Source organism: Triturus cristatus, chromosome 1_2 (genome assembly GCF_964204655.1).
Source record: "Triturus cristatus chromosome 1_2, aTriCri1.1, whole genome shotgun sequence".
NCBI classification, from domain to species: domain Eukaryota; kingdom Metazoa; phylum Chordata; class Amphibia; order Caudata; family Salamandridae; genus Triturus; species Triturus cristatus.
The window spans coordinates 865,347,344-865,364,893 of record NC_140580.1 but is presented as its reverse complement, the minus strand read 5'-3'; the positions used below and the strand labels follow the sequence as shown (position 1 = coordinate 865,364,893).

Sequence of the window (17,550 nt, the reverse complement as noted above, 5' to 3'; positions counted from 1 at the left end):
ATGTTTGATCATGAAACCTTAGATGCCTTGCCTGTCATCATTGATAATGGATCTGGGCTGACTAAGGCAGGCATAAGTGGAGAAAATATCCCACGATCGGTCTTTGCCACGGTCATCGGTCGCTCCAAAGTTAAAGCCACTGCCTTTGGGGCATGCCAGAAGGAGCATTTTATTGGACAAGAAGTTGAGACTAAGAGGGGTACTCTGACACTCAGGTATCCCGTTGAACGTGGTATAATCGGATCATGGGAAGACATGGAAAAGATCTGGAAGCATGTGTATGAGGAACTTAAACTGAAGGCTAGTGACAGGCCACTCCTGATGAGTGAACCTCCTTTGAATCCATTGCCATATCGAGAGAAGATGACCGAAGTCATGTTTGAAACTCTAAAAGTGCCTGCCATGTATTTGTGCGTTCAAGCTACATTGGCCCTTTATGCATCTGCGCAAACCACAGGATTGGTTGTGGACTCTGGTGACGGGGTTACTGAAACTGTACCCATCTATGACGGCTACTACTTGCCACATGCTGTGTGCAAGCTAGATGTTGCTGGCAATGATATCACTGAATACTTGACCAAGCTTCTTGTTGACTCTGGCCATGCTTTTTCTTCCTCACTTGAGAAAGACATTGTCAAGGACATTAAGGAGGAGCTGTGCTATGTGGCTACTGATCCTGCCAAACAAATCCATAAACGATTGGAAGATCTTTTAAAGGATTACACACTACCAGATGGTAAAGTTATCCAACTGGGCAACCAGCTCTCCCGAGCTCCAGAGATTCTCTTTGCACCACCAGTCTCTGGAGGAGAACCCCAAGGTGTGCATGAGATGATGTTTAAGAGTGTGATGAAATGTGAACAGGAACTGCATAGACACCTCCATGGCAACATCATCTTGTCAGGAGGATCAACGCTTTTCCCTGGCTTTGACGAGAGGATCCTAAAAGAAATCCAACAGCAAGCACCCTGCGGGACCCCAGTGCGCATCACTGCCCCGTCAGACAGGAACGTTTCCACCTGGGTTGGAGGTTCGATCATCACTTCATTGACATCATTCAAGCAAATGTGGGTGACCAGCAGTGACTACAAAGAATTTGGCTCTAGTGTGGTTCTCAGGAGGTGTTTCTAAACATATTGATAGACATAGAGAATATGAGTTAGAAGGTTATTGATCAAGAAGTGTACTGCATCATCACTTAAAAAAAAAGACCAAAAAATGTTAAATGCTTGTCCAGGTGGAAACCAATAAAATTGAAGAATTATTGTGGTGCCCTATTTATTGTGGTCATGCAATAAGGTTTTCACTATTTTCACCCAAAATTCTTAATTTCGACAGCATGTGTTAATTGTTTGTAGAACAGCGACTTTCAAATAACCGATCACACATTTTCTATACAAATAGATGTGTTAGGGAACTGGTGTTTTAGTTTGGATTCTGTATGTAGAAATGTATACTTTTAGAAAGAGAAATTAGTAAACTATTTGCAATAAGCAGGCTGGCTATAGCATTGAACTTGGGCCCATGTGGTCATAATGTGCATTCTTATTGACATGAGAATCTATCTATGGCAGTGTCATTGATAGTTAATTCGGGAAACAACGTTTACAACGCTGTCATATCATCTCAGTGATTTTACAACACGGTCGTTACAACAACCACGTTGTTAGTACCCGATACCTTTACATCGAAAGTCATTAGAACAATTTGCTGTAGGGGGACGCGCTGAGGTATTGGGTATGAAATCCAACACCTTCCTTGCTGTTGAGCAAACTGGAGTAGGAATAGTAAATAATACTATTCCTAAGTCCAGCGCGCCCCCTACAGCAAGTTTTTTCTAATGACTTAAGCGATGTAAAGGTATCGCGTACTAACAACGTGGTCATTGTAACAACCACGTTGTAAGAGCACGCAATGTAATAGTATGCGTTGTAACATGCTATATTCAGGTAATTCATTTACTGCCACCAATAATAGCACACTTAACTAAATTATGCTCAGAAAGGTCCTACGAGCATTATCTAGAACATGCTTGAGCTTTTATCTCAACGCACAGTATAAGTTAAAGCTGTGCAAAGTACAATCCAGTCAGATAAGCCATAGTGCCTGATTACCTGTTCCATGTAATATTCCAACCCATGCACAAACTCCTGTTTACACATGGGTCTGAATTACGAGTATGAAGGAACTTAAAGCATCCTGACAATTACCAGATGTGTTAAATAACTCAATCTTCGTTAAATTTAAGCAGGGCACACCCGCTGAAATATGATAGGGGTAAACATACGGCATTTACTGTATCGCGGATTTTGGTGCGTTAAACACCAAAATCTGCATGTTATTTCCCATGAACTCGTAATTGGTGTTACTTATCACACCCTATAAATAACATATCCCGGGATATCGTTATTCATCAGGGACGATAAATAATGCCTTAGCTCATTATCAGGCCCATAGTATTTAAAAGGAATGGCAAAGCCAATAGGTCTGGTCTTGGCAAGTGTGCAAAAGTGTTTTATTTAATTGTTTTCAAGGTGTAGGAAATAGAAATTAAATGTTTGTAAGTAAAAAAAAGGAAAGCTGATGCTGCCTGAAAATGAAGTACATATGTTTGCAAAGAAAACTAGGTAAAAACATGTGGCTTGGCAAAGGGTGGCTATAAAATTAGGCACAATATACTAACAATATGTATAAAAATAAAGACTATCGAACCAGCGAAGTCATTCCAGTTCAGGTCACTGGAGGGCACTCTTTTGAGGGGCCTGAGTACGCGATTAGACAAAATGATGTAATTCACGGTGCAAATAGCCAATGTCTAAAGTGGGCTGACTCATTACCCCTTGCAGTATTCTGTGTTGAGTCCAAACACATTGTGAATAACATTTGTACAATCTAATTAATGAACAGGTATGACCAAAAGCCACTTTTTTTGTGTTTAAAATAGTTTATTTACTTTTTGTAATAAGCAGTGACAATACAAAAAAGAGTACTATACAAAGTACCCAAAGAGAATACATAGATATGAACAACAACAATTAAATTTAAAACAGGTACCATATAATATAGTATTAATAGTAACAAAACAAAAAGGGAGGGAGAAGAAACAGGCATAAATATGTTAATAATAATCATTGAAGTAGAGCTACTATCAAATAGAGACCTAAGCGACTTATAATATAAATAAATAAGTAGAGAACAATATATTTCAAGAAGATAAATAATAATCAATATGTTTCAAAAATAAATGATAGGAGTTACAATTATGAGTAATACCATTCAAAGATAAATGGGCACCTCTTCTAGTAACAATAACCCACTGCCATCAAAGATGACAAACAAACTCCTGAGGCGGAAAGCCGGGAGCGCTGCTTATTTTAATTGCTTTTTAAAATTGTATTGTACTGCTGTGTTTGCTCACTCACCGGCATCTTGCCACGATCTTTGCCTGCCTTCAGAGGTCCTAGACAGCCGATTTGGGCGCTGCCTTGGGGAATCCTCCCTCGCTGCCGCCATCTACCGCGAGCGAGTAAGCTCCGCCCACTTTACCGGCCTCGCCCCCTTCCATCTGTTATAAGGGCGCGCTGATTACTAGCGCGTCCTCCTAACAAACTCCTGAGGCGGAAAGCCGGGAGCGCTGCTTATTTTAATTGCTTTTTAAAATTGTATTGTACTGCTGTGTTTGCTCACTCACCGGCATCTTGCCACGATCTTTGCCTGCCTTCAGAGGTCCTAGACAGCCGATTTGGGCGCTGCCTTGGGGAATCCTCCCTCGCTGCCACCATCTACCGCGAGCGAGTAAGCTCCGCCCACTTTACTGGCCACGCCCCCTTCCATTCCCTCTCTCCCTTTGATTCCCTCATAAAGGATGTGTATGGGCTGGAGGCGCAGCGGACGGGCGCAGCGGGCGCGACGATTGCGCGCCGAAGGCGCGCCTAAGGCAAGCCCGTCTACGCCCGTCCGCGACTGTCCGGGGCTAGGGGCACGTCACTCTGCCTCATTCACCATCTATGCCCCCGACCACCTACGCAGCCTCCAGGGATCATGGTCCCTACCATCCTCCACCTGCTCTCGCATTTCGTCCCTCGGTCTGTCTCCCGTTGCTCCTCTTGACATCCCCCCTCCTCTAGTCGTTCCTCCCCACTCTCCTAGTGACAATGCTCTCCCTGCAACCTCCAAAACCCTTGCGGCATTTTACCTTAACACCCGGTCTGCTGTAGCCCATGCACACGAACTCTCGGTACTGCTAGACCTTCATGCCCCAGATCTTCTTTTTCTACCGGAAACTTGGTTCTGCGATGACTCCCTCCCTGCCCTACTGGCCACTTTACCAGCTCCATACTACGCCCTCTGAGCAGATCGCCTTACTGGCAGAGCCGGGGGCGGCGTGGCGGTCATCGCACGTACCGACCTTCCTTTCCAAACCCTGTCCCTGCCAGACATCGCGAATACCGAGTATCTGGCTATCCGCACTACATCCATTACGCCCCCTCTTACCTGCTTTCTTACCTACCGTCCTCCTCGATCCCCTTTATTGTTTCTCCCTGACTTTCTGGAAGTCCTAGCCACAATCACCGTTAACAACTCCTCTATTCTACTTCTTGGTGACTTCAACTTCTGGCCCTCTGATCCAGCGGAATGCTCATCTTCAAAAGAATTTTCAGAAACTCTCCAATCCCTTAACTTTACATCTCATATTCACTTCCCTACCCATATCAAAGGTCACACATTAGACCAGATCTGGTCCCTGAACTGTCCTGTGGAGTCCCTCTCTATCTCGCCTTGCACATGGTCTGACCACTACCTGATCTCATTTGCCCTCCCCATTCACCCTCCGACCAACCCCCCTCGCCCCAAAAACATCTGGGTTCGTGCTTGGGGACGAGTTGATCCGGAAAACTTATCGTCCCTACTTACCACTTCCCTCCCTTCCCTGCAAGGCCTACCCACCCTCTCCCAGGTCAAGGCCATCGAACAGTGGCTCTCCTCAGGCTGCGATTCTGTTGCCCCTCTAAAACAAATTACCTCCAAGCGAGAGAAGGATACCAACCGGTGGTTCAACGAAGAGCTCAAGGCCACCAAACTAGCAGTACGTCGCGCGGAGCGGGCTTGGAGGAGAAATTACTGCCCCTCTCTACGATTAGAGTTCATTAACATCTTGACCCAATACAAAAAAGACATCTTGGGGGCTAAAACCACCTACTTCTCCTCCAAAATCCTCGCAGCAGAAAACCAGTCAAAGGAAATCTTTTCGATCGTGCGTTTTCGGACAGAACAACTCTAAAGCCCGTCCCTTCCAAAGAACTCTGTCACTCCCTTAATAACTATTTCATTCAGAAAATAGCCACTAGTAAAGCCAACATCCCTCCCCCTTCCCCCACTTTTGTTGACCCCCAGTGTCCCTTTCCTAAGGGAGAACTCACCACCCTCCCCCCTCTAACTAAGGAAACCCTGACATCCATAATACCCCTTGTCAAATCCGGCTCCCCACTAGACCCCTGTCCTGCTCATATTCTCCGCCACATCTTTATCACTTGCCCAGACCCTCCCCCTTCACCTCCTCAATAGCTCCCTTTCTCAGGGCGTAGTACCGAACCCATTAAAATCTGCGGTTATTGTACCCATCCTGAAAAAGCCGGGCGCGGACCCCTCAATCCCTGCCAATTTCCGCCCCATCTCCCTCCTGCCATTCCTGGCAAAGGTGCTCGAGCGCCATGTCACCTGCGCTCTGAGCTCTTTTGTGGAGAAGCATGGAGCTCTTGCCTCCCGCCAGGCCGGGTTCCGCCCTGCACACTCTACGGAGTCCGTAGTCCTCTCGGTCCTGAACAACCTCAGGGAGGGTATGGATACTAACCAGCCCCAGGCCCTGGTGCTCCTCGATCTCTCAGCCGCTTTTGACACGGTGGATCATACCATCTTGCTTTCCCGTGTCAAGGCGGCGGGGATCGGGGGCACCGCTCTGGTCTGGCTATCCTCCTTCCTGAGCGACCGCACCCCGGCTGTCCGCCTGGGCGACTTTACTGCGGACGTTCGGAAAGTTCAGTGCCGGGTCCCCCAAGGCTCCTCCCTTTCCCCTCTTCTGTTTAATCTTTATATTGCCCCTCTTATCTTTTCTCTGCAACAAATGGAGGTCGCCGTATTCAATTATGCGGATGACCTCCAGCTTGTTTTTAATCTGTCTTCTTCCCTCTCTTCTGTTCTAAATTTCCAATCTATTATGCTCCATATCCGGGACTGGATGAACCACAACCACTTGAAGCTCAACCCAGACAAGACCGAGCTGGTGTTGACGGGTGGTTCATCCAGCCCCTGTTCCTCTTTATTCTGGCCCCCCTCTCTTGGCCCTTCACCTATCCCGTCTACCTCAGTCAAAACACTAGGCATAAAACTCAACTCTCAACTCACTCTTCACTCTCAGGTTAGTTCTGTGGTTTCTTCTTCTTTCCTATCACTGCGCACTATACGCAGGGTGTCCCGTTTTTTTTCCTTCACTGCCCTCAAACTGATCATCTTGGCCATGGTGGTTTCCCGCCTGGATTACGGCAACGCCCTATATGCAGGTTTTCCTGCATATAGCCTACGGCGTTTGCAACAGATTCAAAACCAGGCGGCCCGCCTGGTCTTTAAACTCCCGAAATTTCACCACACTACCCCCATCTTGAAATCTTTGCATTGGCTTCCTGTTCGTGCTCGGGTCCAGTTTAAGCTCGCCTCCATCACCTTTCAGGCTCGACTGGGCTCGGCACCGGCTTTCATCTCTTCTGAGATTACCCCTTACGTTCCCACCAGGGAACTACGCTCATCCACCCAGTCCCTTCTCACTATCCCACGGTACCGGAGAAAGAAATGGGGAGGTTCGAAATTTGCGACCCTTGCCCCGCTCCTCTGGAACTCTCTTCCTCTTGAACTCCGAACCCTCACCCTGTACCCGCAATTTCGGAAACACCTCAAGGCTCATCTGTTCATGAAGTCCTTTAACTAACCCTCCTGTAGTTTGTTTTCGTTTTTCTGCTCCGGTCCTTTGTTAGTTGTAGCGCCAAGAAACCGCTGGTGTATGTGCGCTTTAAAAATAATTTAAATTCAAATTCATTCAACACATAGGTGCCGATTCCAATCCTGGAAAAACCGGGTACGAACCGTCGGTCGGAGCGTTTTCTCCGTCCGACTCGTACCCGGGAAAAAAACATTACAAACTTGCAAGTACGATTCGCACGGGTGTTTCCGTACGAATCGTAAAAAACACGGACCGACGAAAATATACATACAAATGTGATCCGGGAAAGCGCCGATGGAACGTCGGGACGCATTCAGGCTGCGTTTCACGAACCAGGAAGTACGATTCGAACCGACAGCAGTCCGGACGTCAATATTTTTACGGCACCCAAAAAGTGCCGGAAAAGCGAAGTACGCCGCGATGCGAGCGGAATTGGGGGCCCGGTACGCGCCGTACCCCCCCCAGCCCCCCATATGTACGTGCCGTCCCCCCCAGCCCCCCTGTATGTACACGCCGTCCCCCCCAGCCCCCCGTATGTACGTGCCGTCCCCCCCCACCCCCCCCGCAGATGGTTGCGCCATACCCCCAGCCCCCCTCCGTGCATGTCCGGTGCGGACCCCGACCCCCACCCCCGAAAGTACGGTGCGGACCCCCACCCCCGTATGTACGGTGCGGACCCCCACCCCACCCCCATATGTACGGTGCGGACCCGCGGGGTCCGAACCGTACATACGAGGGTGGGGGTATGCTCTGTACATTCGGGGGGTGGGGGTGGGGGTACGCTCCGTACATACGGGGGGTGGGGGTCCGCACCGTACATACGGGGGTGGGGGTACGCTCCGTACATTCGGGGGGTGGGGGTCCGCACCGTACATACAGGGGGTGGGGTGGGGGTACGCTCCGTACATACGGGGGGGTGGGGGTACGCTCCGTACATATGGGGGTGGGGGTCCGCGCTGTACATACGGGGGAGGGGTGGGGGTACGCTCCGTAAATACGGGGGTGGGGGTCCGCACCGTATATACGGGGGTGGGGGTACGCTCCGTACATTCGGGGGATGGGGTGGGGGTCCGCACCGTACATACGGGGGGTGGGGGTACGCTCCGTACATATGGGGGGTGGGGGTCCGCGCCGTACATACGGGGGGTGGGGTGGGGGGACGCTCCGTACATACGGGGGTGGGGGTCCGCACTGTACATACGGGGGTGGGGGTACGCTCCGTACATTTGGGGGGTGGGGGTCCGCACCATACATACGGGGGGTTGGGTGGGGGTACGCTCCATACATACGGTGGGTGGGGTGGGGGTACGGTCCGTACATTCGGGGGGTGGGGGTCCGCACCGTACATACGGGGGGTGGGGTGGGGGTACGCTCTGTACATATGGTGGGTGGGGTGGGGGTAAGCTCCATACATATGGGGGGTGGGGGTGGGGGTCCGCACCGTACATACGGGGTGGGGGTATGCTCCATACATATGGGGGGTGGGGGTGGGGGTCTGCACTGTACATATGGGGGTGGGGGTACACTCCGTACATTCGGGGGGTGGGGGTCTGCACCGTACATACGGGGTGTGGGGGTACGCTCCGTACATATGGGGGGTGGGGGTCCGCACCGTACATACCGGGGTGGGGGTATGCTCCGTACATTCGGTGGTGGGGGTGGGGGTCCGCACCGTACATACGGGGGGTGGGGTGGGGGTACACTCCGTACATACGGGGGGTGGGGGTACGCTCCGTACATTCGGGGGGTGGGGGTCCGCACCGTACATATGGGGTGTGGGGTGGGGGTACGCTCCGTACATACGGGGGTGGGGGTGGGGGTCCGCGCCGTACATACGGGGGTGGGGTGGGGGTACGCTCCATACATATGGGGATGGGGGTCCGCACCGTACATACGGGGGTGGGGGTACGCTCTGTACATTCGGGGGATGGGGGTGGGGGTCCGCACCGTACATACGGGGGGTGGGGTGGGGGTACGCTCCGTACATACGGGGGTGGGGGTGGGGGTCCGCGCCATACATACGGGGGGTGGGGAGGGGGTACGCACTGTACATATGGGGGGTGGAGGTGGGGGTCCGCACCGTATATACGGGGGTGGGGGTACGCTCCATACATTTGGGGGGTGCGGGTCCGCACCGTACATACGGGGGGTTGGGTGGGGGTATGCTCCGTACATATGGGGGGTGGGGGTCCGCACCGTACATACAGGGGTGGGGGTACGCTCCGTACATTCGGGGTTGGGGGTCGGGGTCCGCACCGGACATACACGGAGGGGGGCTGGGGGTACGGCGCGTACATCCGCGGGGGGGGGCTGGGGGGGACGGCGTGTACATCCGCGGGGGGGCCAGGGGGGGACAGCGCGTACATCCGCGGGGGGGCTGGGGAGGGACGGCGCGTATGCGGGCACATGTCTCCATGGTTGCTATTGAGGTTCGCTCCGTGCGGTGTTTTTCCATACGGTTGTACAATCGGACGGACGGGATGGATCGTACTTGCGCGCTCGGACTTCATTTTTCCGATTCGTACGTAAAATCGTCCGGGGACGTGTCGGACACTTTTTCCGACCCGAGGACGTGTGGGGGAATTTTCCCAATGCGATTCGTATGTATTTTTCCCATGCGAATCGTACTTGCCAGTTTGTACGGTACTTGTACGATTCGGACGGAAAAAAATCCGAATACGATTCGTACGGAGAAAATTTTTCCAGGATCGGAATCGGCCCCATAATAATGAAACATCCTTCCAACATGTTGTAATGGATTTTAAAGCAGCTGATAACAAAAATTAACAATTTAAATGAAAGATCCTCATGGATATTAAGTATTTTTTTAATAACGTCTCAAACTTCAGCCCAAAATTAGAAACAGAAGGACATTCAAAAAGCTATGTTTTAACGAACCAGTATGCAAATTACAATGCCAACAGTTTGAAGTCGGAAGAAGTTTAGCTTGAAATAATCTTAAAGGAGACCATATGCAATTATATGGAATATAGGAATTTGTTTGTTAAAGTAGAACAGGTAACCATCCTGAAATATTATTAGGCCAAATTGTTTTCCATGTATCGTGAGAAAGAGAGGATGAAAGTTAATTATTCCAAAATGTTGAAATCACATCAATGTTGTTACCTTTAAATGAAATCATCTTCTTATACATTAATGAAACACCATGAGAGAAAGAGGATACAGTTTGAATTGAAATTAATATATCTGATTTAGTGTTTGAATGTATATTATGAGGAAATGAATCTAATATAGAATTACACAAAAGTTCATATTTGAGGAAATCAGAAGAAGGTGAATGAAATTTTGTCTGCAAAACATCAAAAGATATAAAAGTATTATTATTGTAGACATCTTTGAGGCATAAAATATCAGCCTTAACCCATGAATGCCAAAATCTAACATTTCTCGAAAGTTTCAGGATTGGATTATACCATAGTGACAAATCTTCAGTGATGGACATGGGTGATTGGAAAATTAAGTCAAAATCATTTCATATTAGTTTAGTTGATTTTTAAATAATGGATTTATTAAAAAATATTGACTTATTGGACATAGTTAACAAAGTAGACAATGGAAACGGATCTACCAGACCCCTTTCTATAAAAAGCCATGCAGGAGGATTAATCAGATGAGAATGATTAAACCAATGAGAGCTTTGTTTTAATATAAATGCTTTATGTTAACTAAAAAAGTCTGGTAAACCAAATCCTCCATTACATTTGGCTATTTTTAGTTTTTTTATAACAAATATGAGGTTCTTTATTGCTCCAAATAAACTTAGAAAGGAGTTGATCAACAACTTTGTAAAACTTCATAGGAAATTGAGTAGGAATCATGGCTAGGGAATAAATAAAATTCGGTGCTATAGTCAATTTTATTGAGTCCATTTTTCCCCACCATGAAAGATGAAGCGAAGACCATTTAGATATTATTTCCTTAATACAACTTAAAATAGATTCACAATTCAATGATATTGTTGTTTTTTATAGACGAAGAGACAAAAATGCCAGGGTATTTAAATATATCTCTTTGCCAAATTATTTCTTTTATGGGTAACATATCTGGGGTACAATGAATATTCAAAGGAAAATATATTTAACATGTAACCAGAAATTTCAGAATAAGATGAGATAATTTCTAATAAAGGAGGGAATGAGGATATAGGCTAGTTAATAAATGAAAGTGCATCACCTGCATATGCTAACGTTTTAATAATACCTCATTAATAATAATACCAGCAATATCATTATATTTCCTAATGAAAACAAGCAAAGGTTCAATAACAAGAAGAAATAAAAGTGGGGTGAGTGGACAACCTACCTTGTCTGGAACCTCTAAAAAGAGAAAATTGTTTCGAAATGTGGCCAATAATAAATAAGCGAGCGGTAGGAGTAGAGAAAAGAGCAGATATCATACGGATAAATCACCAATATTAAATGCTATCAAAGTACGAAATAAAAATTGCCAATGAACTTTATCGTAACACAACAATCAGAGCCTCAGTGAAAGAACCTGAAGTAGCTTCCCATAGAGCTAAAAAAGGTAAAAAGTTTAAACAAATGAGAATAAGTTGCAAATGAAATTCTTTATGGAATTCTGCTGGAATGCCGTCAGGTCCTGGGGATTTATTTTGTTTAAGAGATTTAATGGCTAATAGAATTTCTTCTTCAGTAATGGATAAATCTAGTTTCTTATTCGTTAATTGAGGAACCTTAGGCAAACCACATTTAGATAAAAAAGAATCAATTAAAGAAGGATCATCAAATTTATGTTTATTATAAAGGGCAGCATAATAATTTAGAAATTCATTAACAATATAATTTTGCGATAATGCAATTTTCCCATGGGGCCATGAATCGAATTTGTTTGTGTTTTATCTTTTTTGAAACATAAATAGTTAGCCAAAAGCCGTCCAAATCTGTTAGCATTAAAACAGAATTTGGCTTTAGAGTTAGAGAGTTGAACACCAGCTCTTTTGCTTAGGATTGAATTGAACTCATATCAAAGTTTTCTTAATTTCATTCTATATTGAGGGTCATTGGAGGTGTGAAAAAGTCTCTCAAATTTTGTAATTTGTTTGTCCAATTCCTTAATTCTTTCATTGAAAGCTTTGTTTTCATGTGCCATGAGAGAAATGAAGGTGCCCTGATAAAGGCTTTGAAATCGTCCCACCTATTCACCATAGATGTAGAGCCTTCTGGATTGAGACAGAAGTTCTCTTGAAGTGCATTTAACCTTTTTGGCTTATTTTGTTCATTGAGGATGATATTAGTATACATGCGCCATCTGGATTAAGCTTTAAAATTTGAGTTACATTGTGGAACCATGGAAATCAAGGCATGATCCGAAATATCAATATTGCAAATAGTAGGAGTAACAACTGAATTAATTAATTGTCTAGAAATTAATAAATAATCTAGTCTTGAGTGTGAGTTATGTGGGTTAGAGAAAAAGGTAAACATTTTTTCCGTAGGAAAATACAATCGCCAGATATCCACCAATTTTGTAGTTTTAAAAAAAGATTTAAAAGTAAAAAATGCTTTAGGTGGTCGAAATTTTGTGAGCGAAGATCTATCTAATAAAGGATCAAATATGAGGTTGAAATCCCCTCCAACTATAAGTGGGACATTGCCCAACTTGAGAACTTCAGTAGATAGAATGGACCAGAAATTAGGATCAACAACTTTTGGACCATACACATTAAGTAAATAAATAACTATATCATGAATTTTAACTTTAGCAATGACATATCTCCCTTCTGAATCTGAGGATTTACTTAAAATTTGAAAATGCTGCCTTTTTGCAAAAAGAATAGCCACGTAATTTTATTTACCCAGAGCTCCCCCGCGACAGTTCTCCAGTTCAGCTTGCCCGCAATCTGCTACCCTCTGCGGCCTGTGTACCTGCTGCTCTTTGTTTGTGCATTCTCTGCCCATTTCTTGCTCTGTTTTACCTTTTCTGCTAGTTTTTCCTCCCTCTATTTTGCCTTTTCTGATAATTTCTTTCCTCCTCCTGCCATTTCCTCAAGACCTAGCTTTTTGACAGAGACCTCGCACCTCAGTGCCCATATACAGGATGTCGTAAACCTTTGACATACAGGGAGACTATTTTAAAATTGTGAACATTAGCCATAGTAAAGTAGAAAAGATATAGTTGAGAAGAAGAGAAAAAGTTGAAGAAGAAAGAGAAGAAAAATAAGACAAAATAGTAGCTCTAGAAAAGGATAGTAGGGAAAAAAGGGAAAAAGAAAAGACAAACAAACATTAAAAAAAGACAGCATTTTAACAATAAATTTGAAATGCACACACGCTTTGAGAGGATGACAGAACCGTTGGAGCCCTGTGAGGAAAAGAAAAACAGTTAAATTAGCCAGAAGAACATATTATAGTAATGTTCAGGTAGCAGAATCATGCGGATCCCTAGAATGTTGTGAGTGTTGATCCAGGAATATGCGCAAATCTTCAAGTCTCTGGAAAGACTTTGAAAAATTATCTTTCCAAATTCGCATTCTTGAAAGATCAAAAAGACCATACTTAAATTCAAGACTTCTTAACCGTGGACGAATGTCAGTGAATGCCTTGAGTCTTAACAGTATCTTTAACAAAGTCTTGGTGAATAACATTTTTATTACCATTGACCATTAAAGAAGGAATTTCACATGCTGCTTTCCTTATCAAGACCAAATAATGATGCCGTAAAACCTTGAAAATCATTTGTCTTGGATTTGTATGGTGAGGATTACGATGAGAAGGAATCCTATGAGCTTTATCTATTTCAAATTTTTCAGGAAATTTGATGCGCAGAAGACCAGGAATCAAATTTTCCAAATATAATCTGCAATCAGAACCGTCTACATCTTCAGGTAAATTAATAATGCGTAGGTTGTACTGTCTGTTATGGCTTTCCAAATCCAGAAAAATCCAGACGAAGAGCAGACATAGGAGACATTTTTGCCACAAGCGGTGAAAAGGCATCAATTTTAACTTTCTTATCTTGGATTTTGATTGCATTGTTGAAACCTTCATTGACATACTTAATCTCTGACACTATTGTATCAGTGTTAGAACGAAGTGCCTGAATCTCTTCAAGTATTAAAGTTAAGGAATGTTCACCAGATTCCACCACTTTAGACTTAACAGGAGGAGGAGGTTGAAATCCCCTCCAACTATAAGTGGGACATTGTCCAACTTGAGAACTTCAGTAGATAGAATGGACCAGAAATTAGGATCAACAACTTTTGGACCATACACATTAAGTAAATAAATAACTATATCATGAATTTTAACTTTAGCAATGACATATCTCCCTTCTGAATCTGAGGATTTACTTAAAATTTGAAAATGCTGCCTTTTTGCAAAAAGAATAGCCACGTAATTTTATTTACCCAGAGCTCCCCCGCAACAGTTCTCCAGTTCAGCTTGCCCGCAATCTGCTACCCTCTGCGGCCTGTGTACCTGCTGCTCTTTGTTTGTGCATTCTCTGCCCATTTCTTGCTCTGTTTTACCTTTTCTGCTAGTTTTTCCTCCCTCTATTTTGCCTTTTCTGATAATTTCTTTCCTCCTCCTGCCGTTTCCTCAAGACCTAGCTTTTTGACAGAGACCTCGCACCTCAGTGCCCATATACAGGATGTCGTAAACCTTTGACATTCAGGGAGACTATTTTAACGTTGTGAACATTAGCCATAGTAAAGTAGAAAAGATATAGTTGAGAAGAAGAGAAAAAGTTGAAGAAGAAAGAGAAGAAAAATAAGACAAAATAGTAGCTCTAGAAAAGGATAGTAGGGAAAAAAGGGAAAAAGAAAAGACAAACAAACATTAAAAAAAGACAGCATTTTAACAATAAATTTGAAATGCACACACGCTTTGAGAGGATGACAGAACCGTTGGAGCCCTGTGAGGAAAAGAAAAACAGTTAAATTAGCCAGAAGAACATATTATAGTAATGTTCAGGTAGCAGAATCATGCGGATCCCTAGAATGTTGTGAGTGTTGATCCAGGAATATGCGCAAATCTTCAAGTCTCTGGAAAGACTTTGAAAAATTATCTTTCCAAATTCGCATTCTTGAAAGATCAAAAAGACCATACTTAAATTCAAGACTTCTTAACCGTGGACGAATGTCAGTGAATGCCTTGAGTCTTAACAGTATCTTTAACAAAGTCTTGGTGAATAACATTTTTATTACCATTGACCATTAAAGAAGGAATTTCACATGCTGCTTTCCTTATCAAGACCAAATAATGATGCCGTAAAACCTTGAAAATCATTTGTCTTGGATTTGTATGGTGAGGATTACGATGAGAAGGAATCCTATGAGCTTTATCTATTTCAAATTTTTCAGGAAATTTGATGCGCAGAAGACCAGGAATCAAATTTTCCAAATATAATCTGCAATCAGAACCGTCTACATCTTCAGGTAAATTAATAATGCGTAGGTTGTACTGTCTGTTATGGCTTTCCAAATCCAGAAAAATCCAGACGAAGAGCAGACATAGGAGACATTTTTGCCACAAGCGGTGAAAAGGCATCAATTTTAACTTTCTTATCTTGGATTTTGATTGCATTGTTGAAACCTTCATTGACATACTTAATCTCTGACACTATTGTATCAGTGTTAGAACGAAGTGCCTGAATCTCTTCAAGTATTAAAGTTAAGGAATGTTCACCAGATTCCACCACTTTAGACTTAACAGGAGGAGGAGGTTGAAATCCCCTCCAACTATAAGTGGGACATTGTCCAACTTGAGAACTTCAGTAGATAGAATGGACCAGAAATTAGGATCAACAACTTTTGGACCATACACATTAAGTAAATAAATAACTATATCATGAATTTTAACTTTAGCAATGACATATCTCCCTTCTGAATCTGAGGATTTACTTAAAATTTGAAAATGCTGCCTTTTTGCAAAAAGAATAGCCACGTAATTTTATTTACCCAGAGCTCCCCCGCAACAGTTCTCCAGTTCAGCTTGCCCGCAATCTGCTACCCTCTGCGGCCTGTGTACCTGCTGCTCTTTGTTTGTGCATTCTCTGCCCATTTCTTGCTCTGTTTTACCTTTTCTGCTAGTTTTTCCTCCCTCTATTTTGCCTTTTCTGATAATTTCTTTCCTCCTCCTGCCGTTTCCTCAAGACCTAGCTTTTTGACAGAGACCTCGCACCTCAGTGCCCATATACAGGATGTCGTAAACCTTTGACATTCAGGGAGACTATTTTAACGTTGTGAACATTAGCCATAGTAAAGTAGAAAAGATATAGTTGAGAAGAAGAGAAAAAGTTGAAGAAGAAAGAGAAGAAAAATAAGACAAAATAGTAGCTCTAGAAAAGGATAGTAGGGAAAAAAGGGAAAAAGAAAAGACAAACAAACATTAAAAAAAGACAGCATTTTAACAATAAATTTGAAATGCACACACGCTTTGAGAGGATGACAGAACCGTTGGAGCCCTGTGAGGAAAAGAAAAACAGTTAAATTAGCCAGAAGAACATATTATAGTAATGTTCAGGTAGCAGAATCATGCGGATCCCTAGAATGTTGTGAGTGTTGATCCAGGAATATGCGCAAATCTTCAAGTCTCTGGAAAGACTTTGAAAAATTATCTTTCCAAATTCGCATTCTTGAAAGATCAAAAAGACCATACTTAAATTCAAGACTTCTTAACCGTGGACGAATGTCAGTGAATGCCTTGAGTCTTAACAGTATCTTTAACAAAGTCTTGGTGAATAACATTTTTATTACCATTGACCATTAAAGAAGGAATTTCACATGCTGCTTTCCTTATCAAGACCAAATAATGATGCCGTAAAACCTTGAAAATCATTTGTCTTGGATTTGTATGGTGAGGATTACGATGAGAAGGAATCCTATGAGCTTTATCTATTTCAAATTTTTCAGGAAATTTGATGCGCAGAAGACCAGGAATCAAATTTTCCAAATATAATCTGCAATCAGAACCGTCTACATCTTCAGGTAAATTAATAATGCGTAGGTTGTACTGTCTGTTATGGCTTTCCAAATCCAGAAAAATCCAGACGAAGAGCAGACATAGGAGACATTTTTGCCACAAGCGGTGAAAAGGCATCAATTTTAACTTTCTTATCTTGGATTTTGATTGCATTGTTGAAACCTTCATTGACATACTTAATCTCTGACACTATTGTATCAGTGTTAGAACGAAGTGCCTGAATCTCTTCAAGTATTAAAGTTAAGGAATGTTCACCAGATTCCACCACTTTAGACTTAACAGGAGGAGGAGGTTGAAATCCCCTCCAACTATAAGTGGGACATTGTCCAACTTGAGAACTTCAGTAGATAGAATGGACCAGAAATTAGGATCAACAACTTTTGGACCATACACATTAAGTAAATAAATAACTATATCATGAATTTTAACTTTAGCAATGACATATCTCCCTTCTGAATCTGAGGATTTACTTAAAATTTGAAAATGCTGCCTTTTTGCAAAAAGAATAGCCACGTAATTTTATTTACCCAGAGCTCCCCCGCAACAGTTCTCCAGTTCAGCTTGCCCGCAATCTGCTACCCTCTGCGGCCTGTGTAC

The 17,550-nt window shown here is 43.8% G+C and overlaps 1 protein-coding gene across 1 annotated transcript; it reads left to right on the top strand.

Annotated features, from left to right (window-relative positions):
- LOC146868179 (actin-related protein T2-like) lies at window positions 1-1,131 on the top strand. Its single transcript, XM_085615237.1, has one exon. It carries the CDS (start codon window positions 1-3, stop codon window positions 1,129-1,131), a length of 1,131 nt encoding a protein of 376 aa, XP_085471363.1.
- Window positions 1,132-17,550: the final 16,419 nt, after the last annotated feature.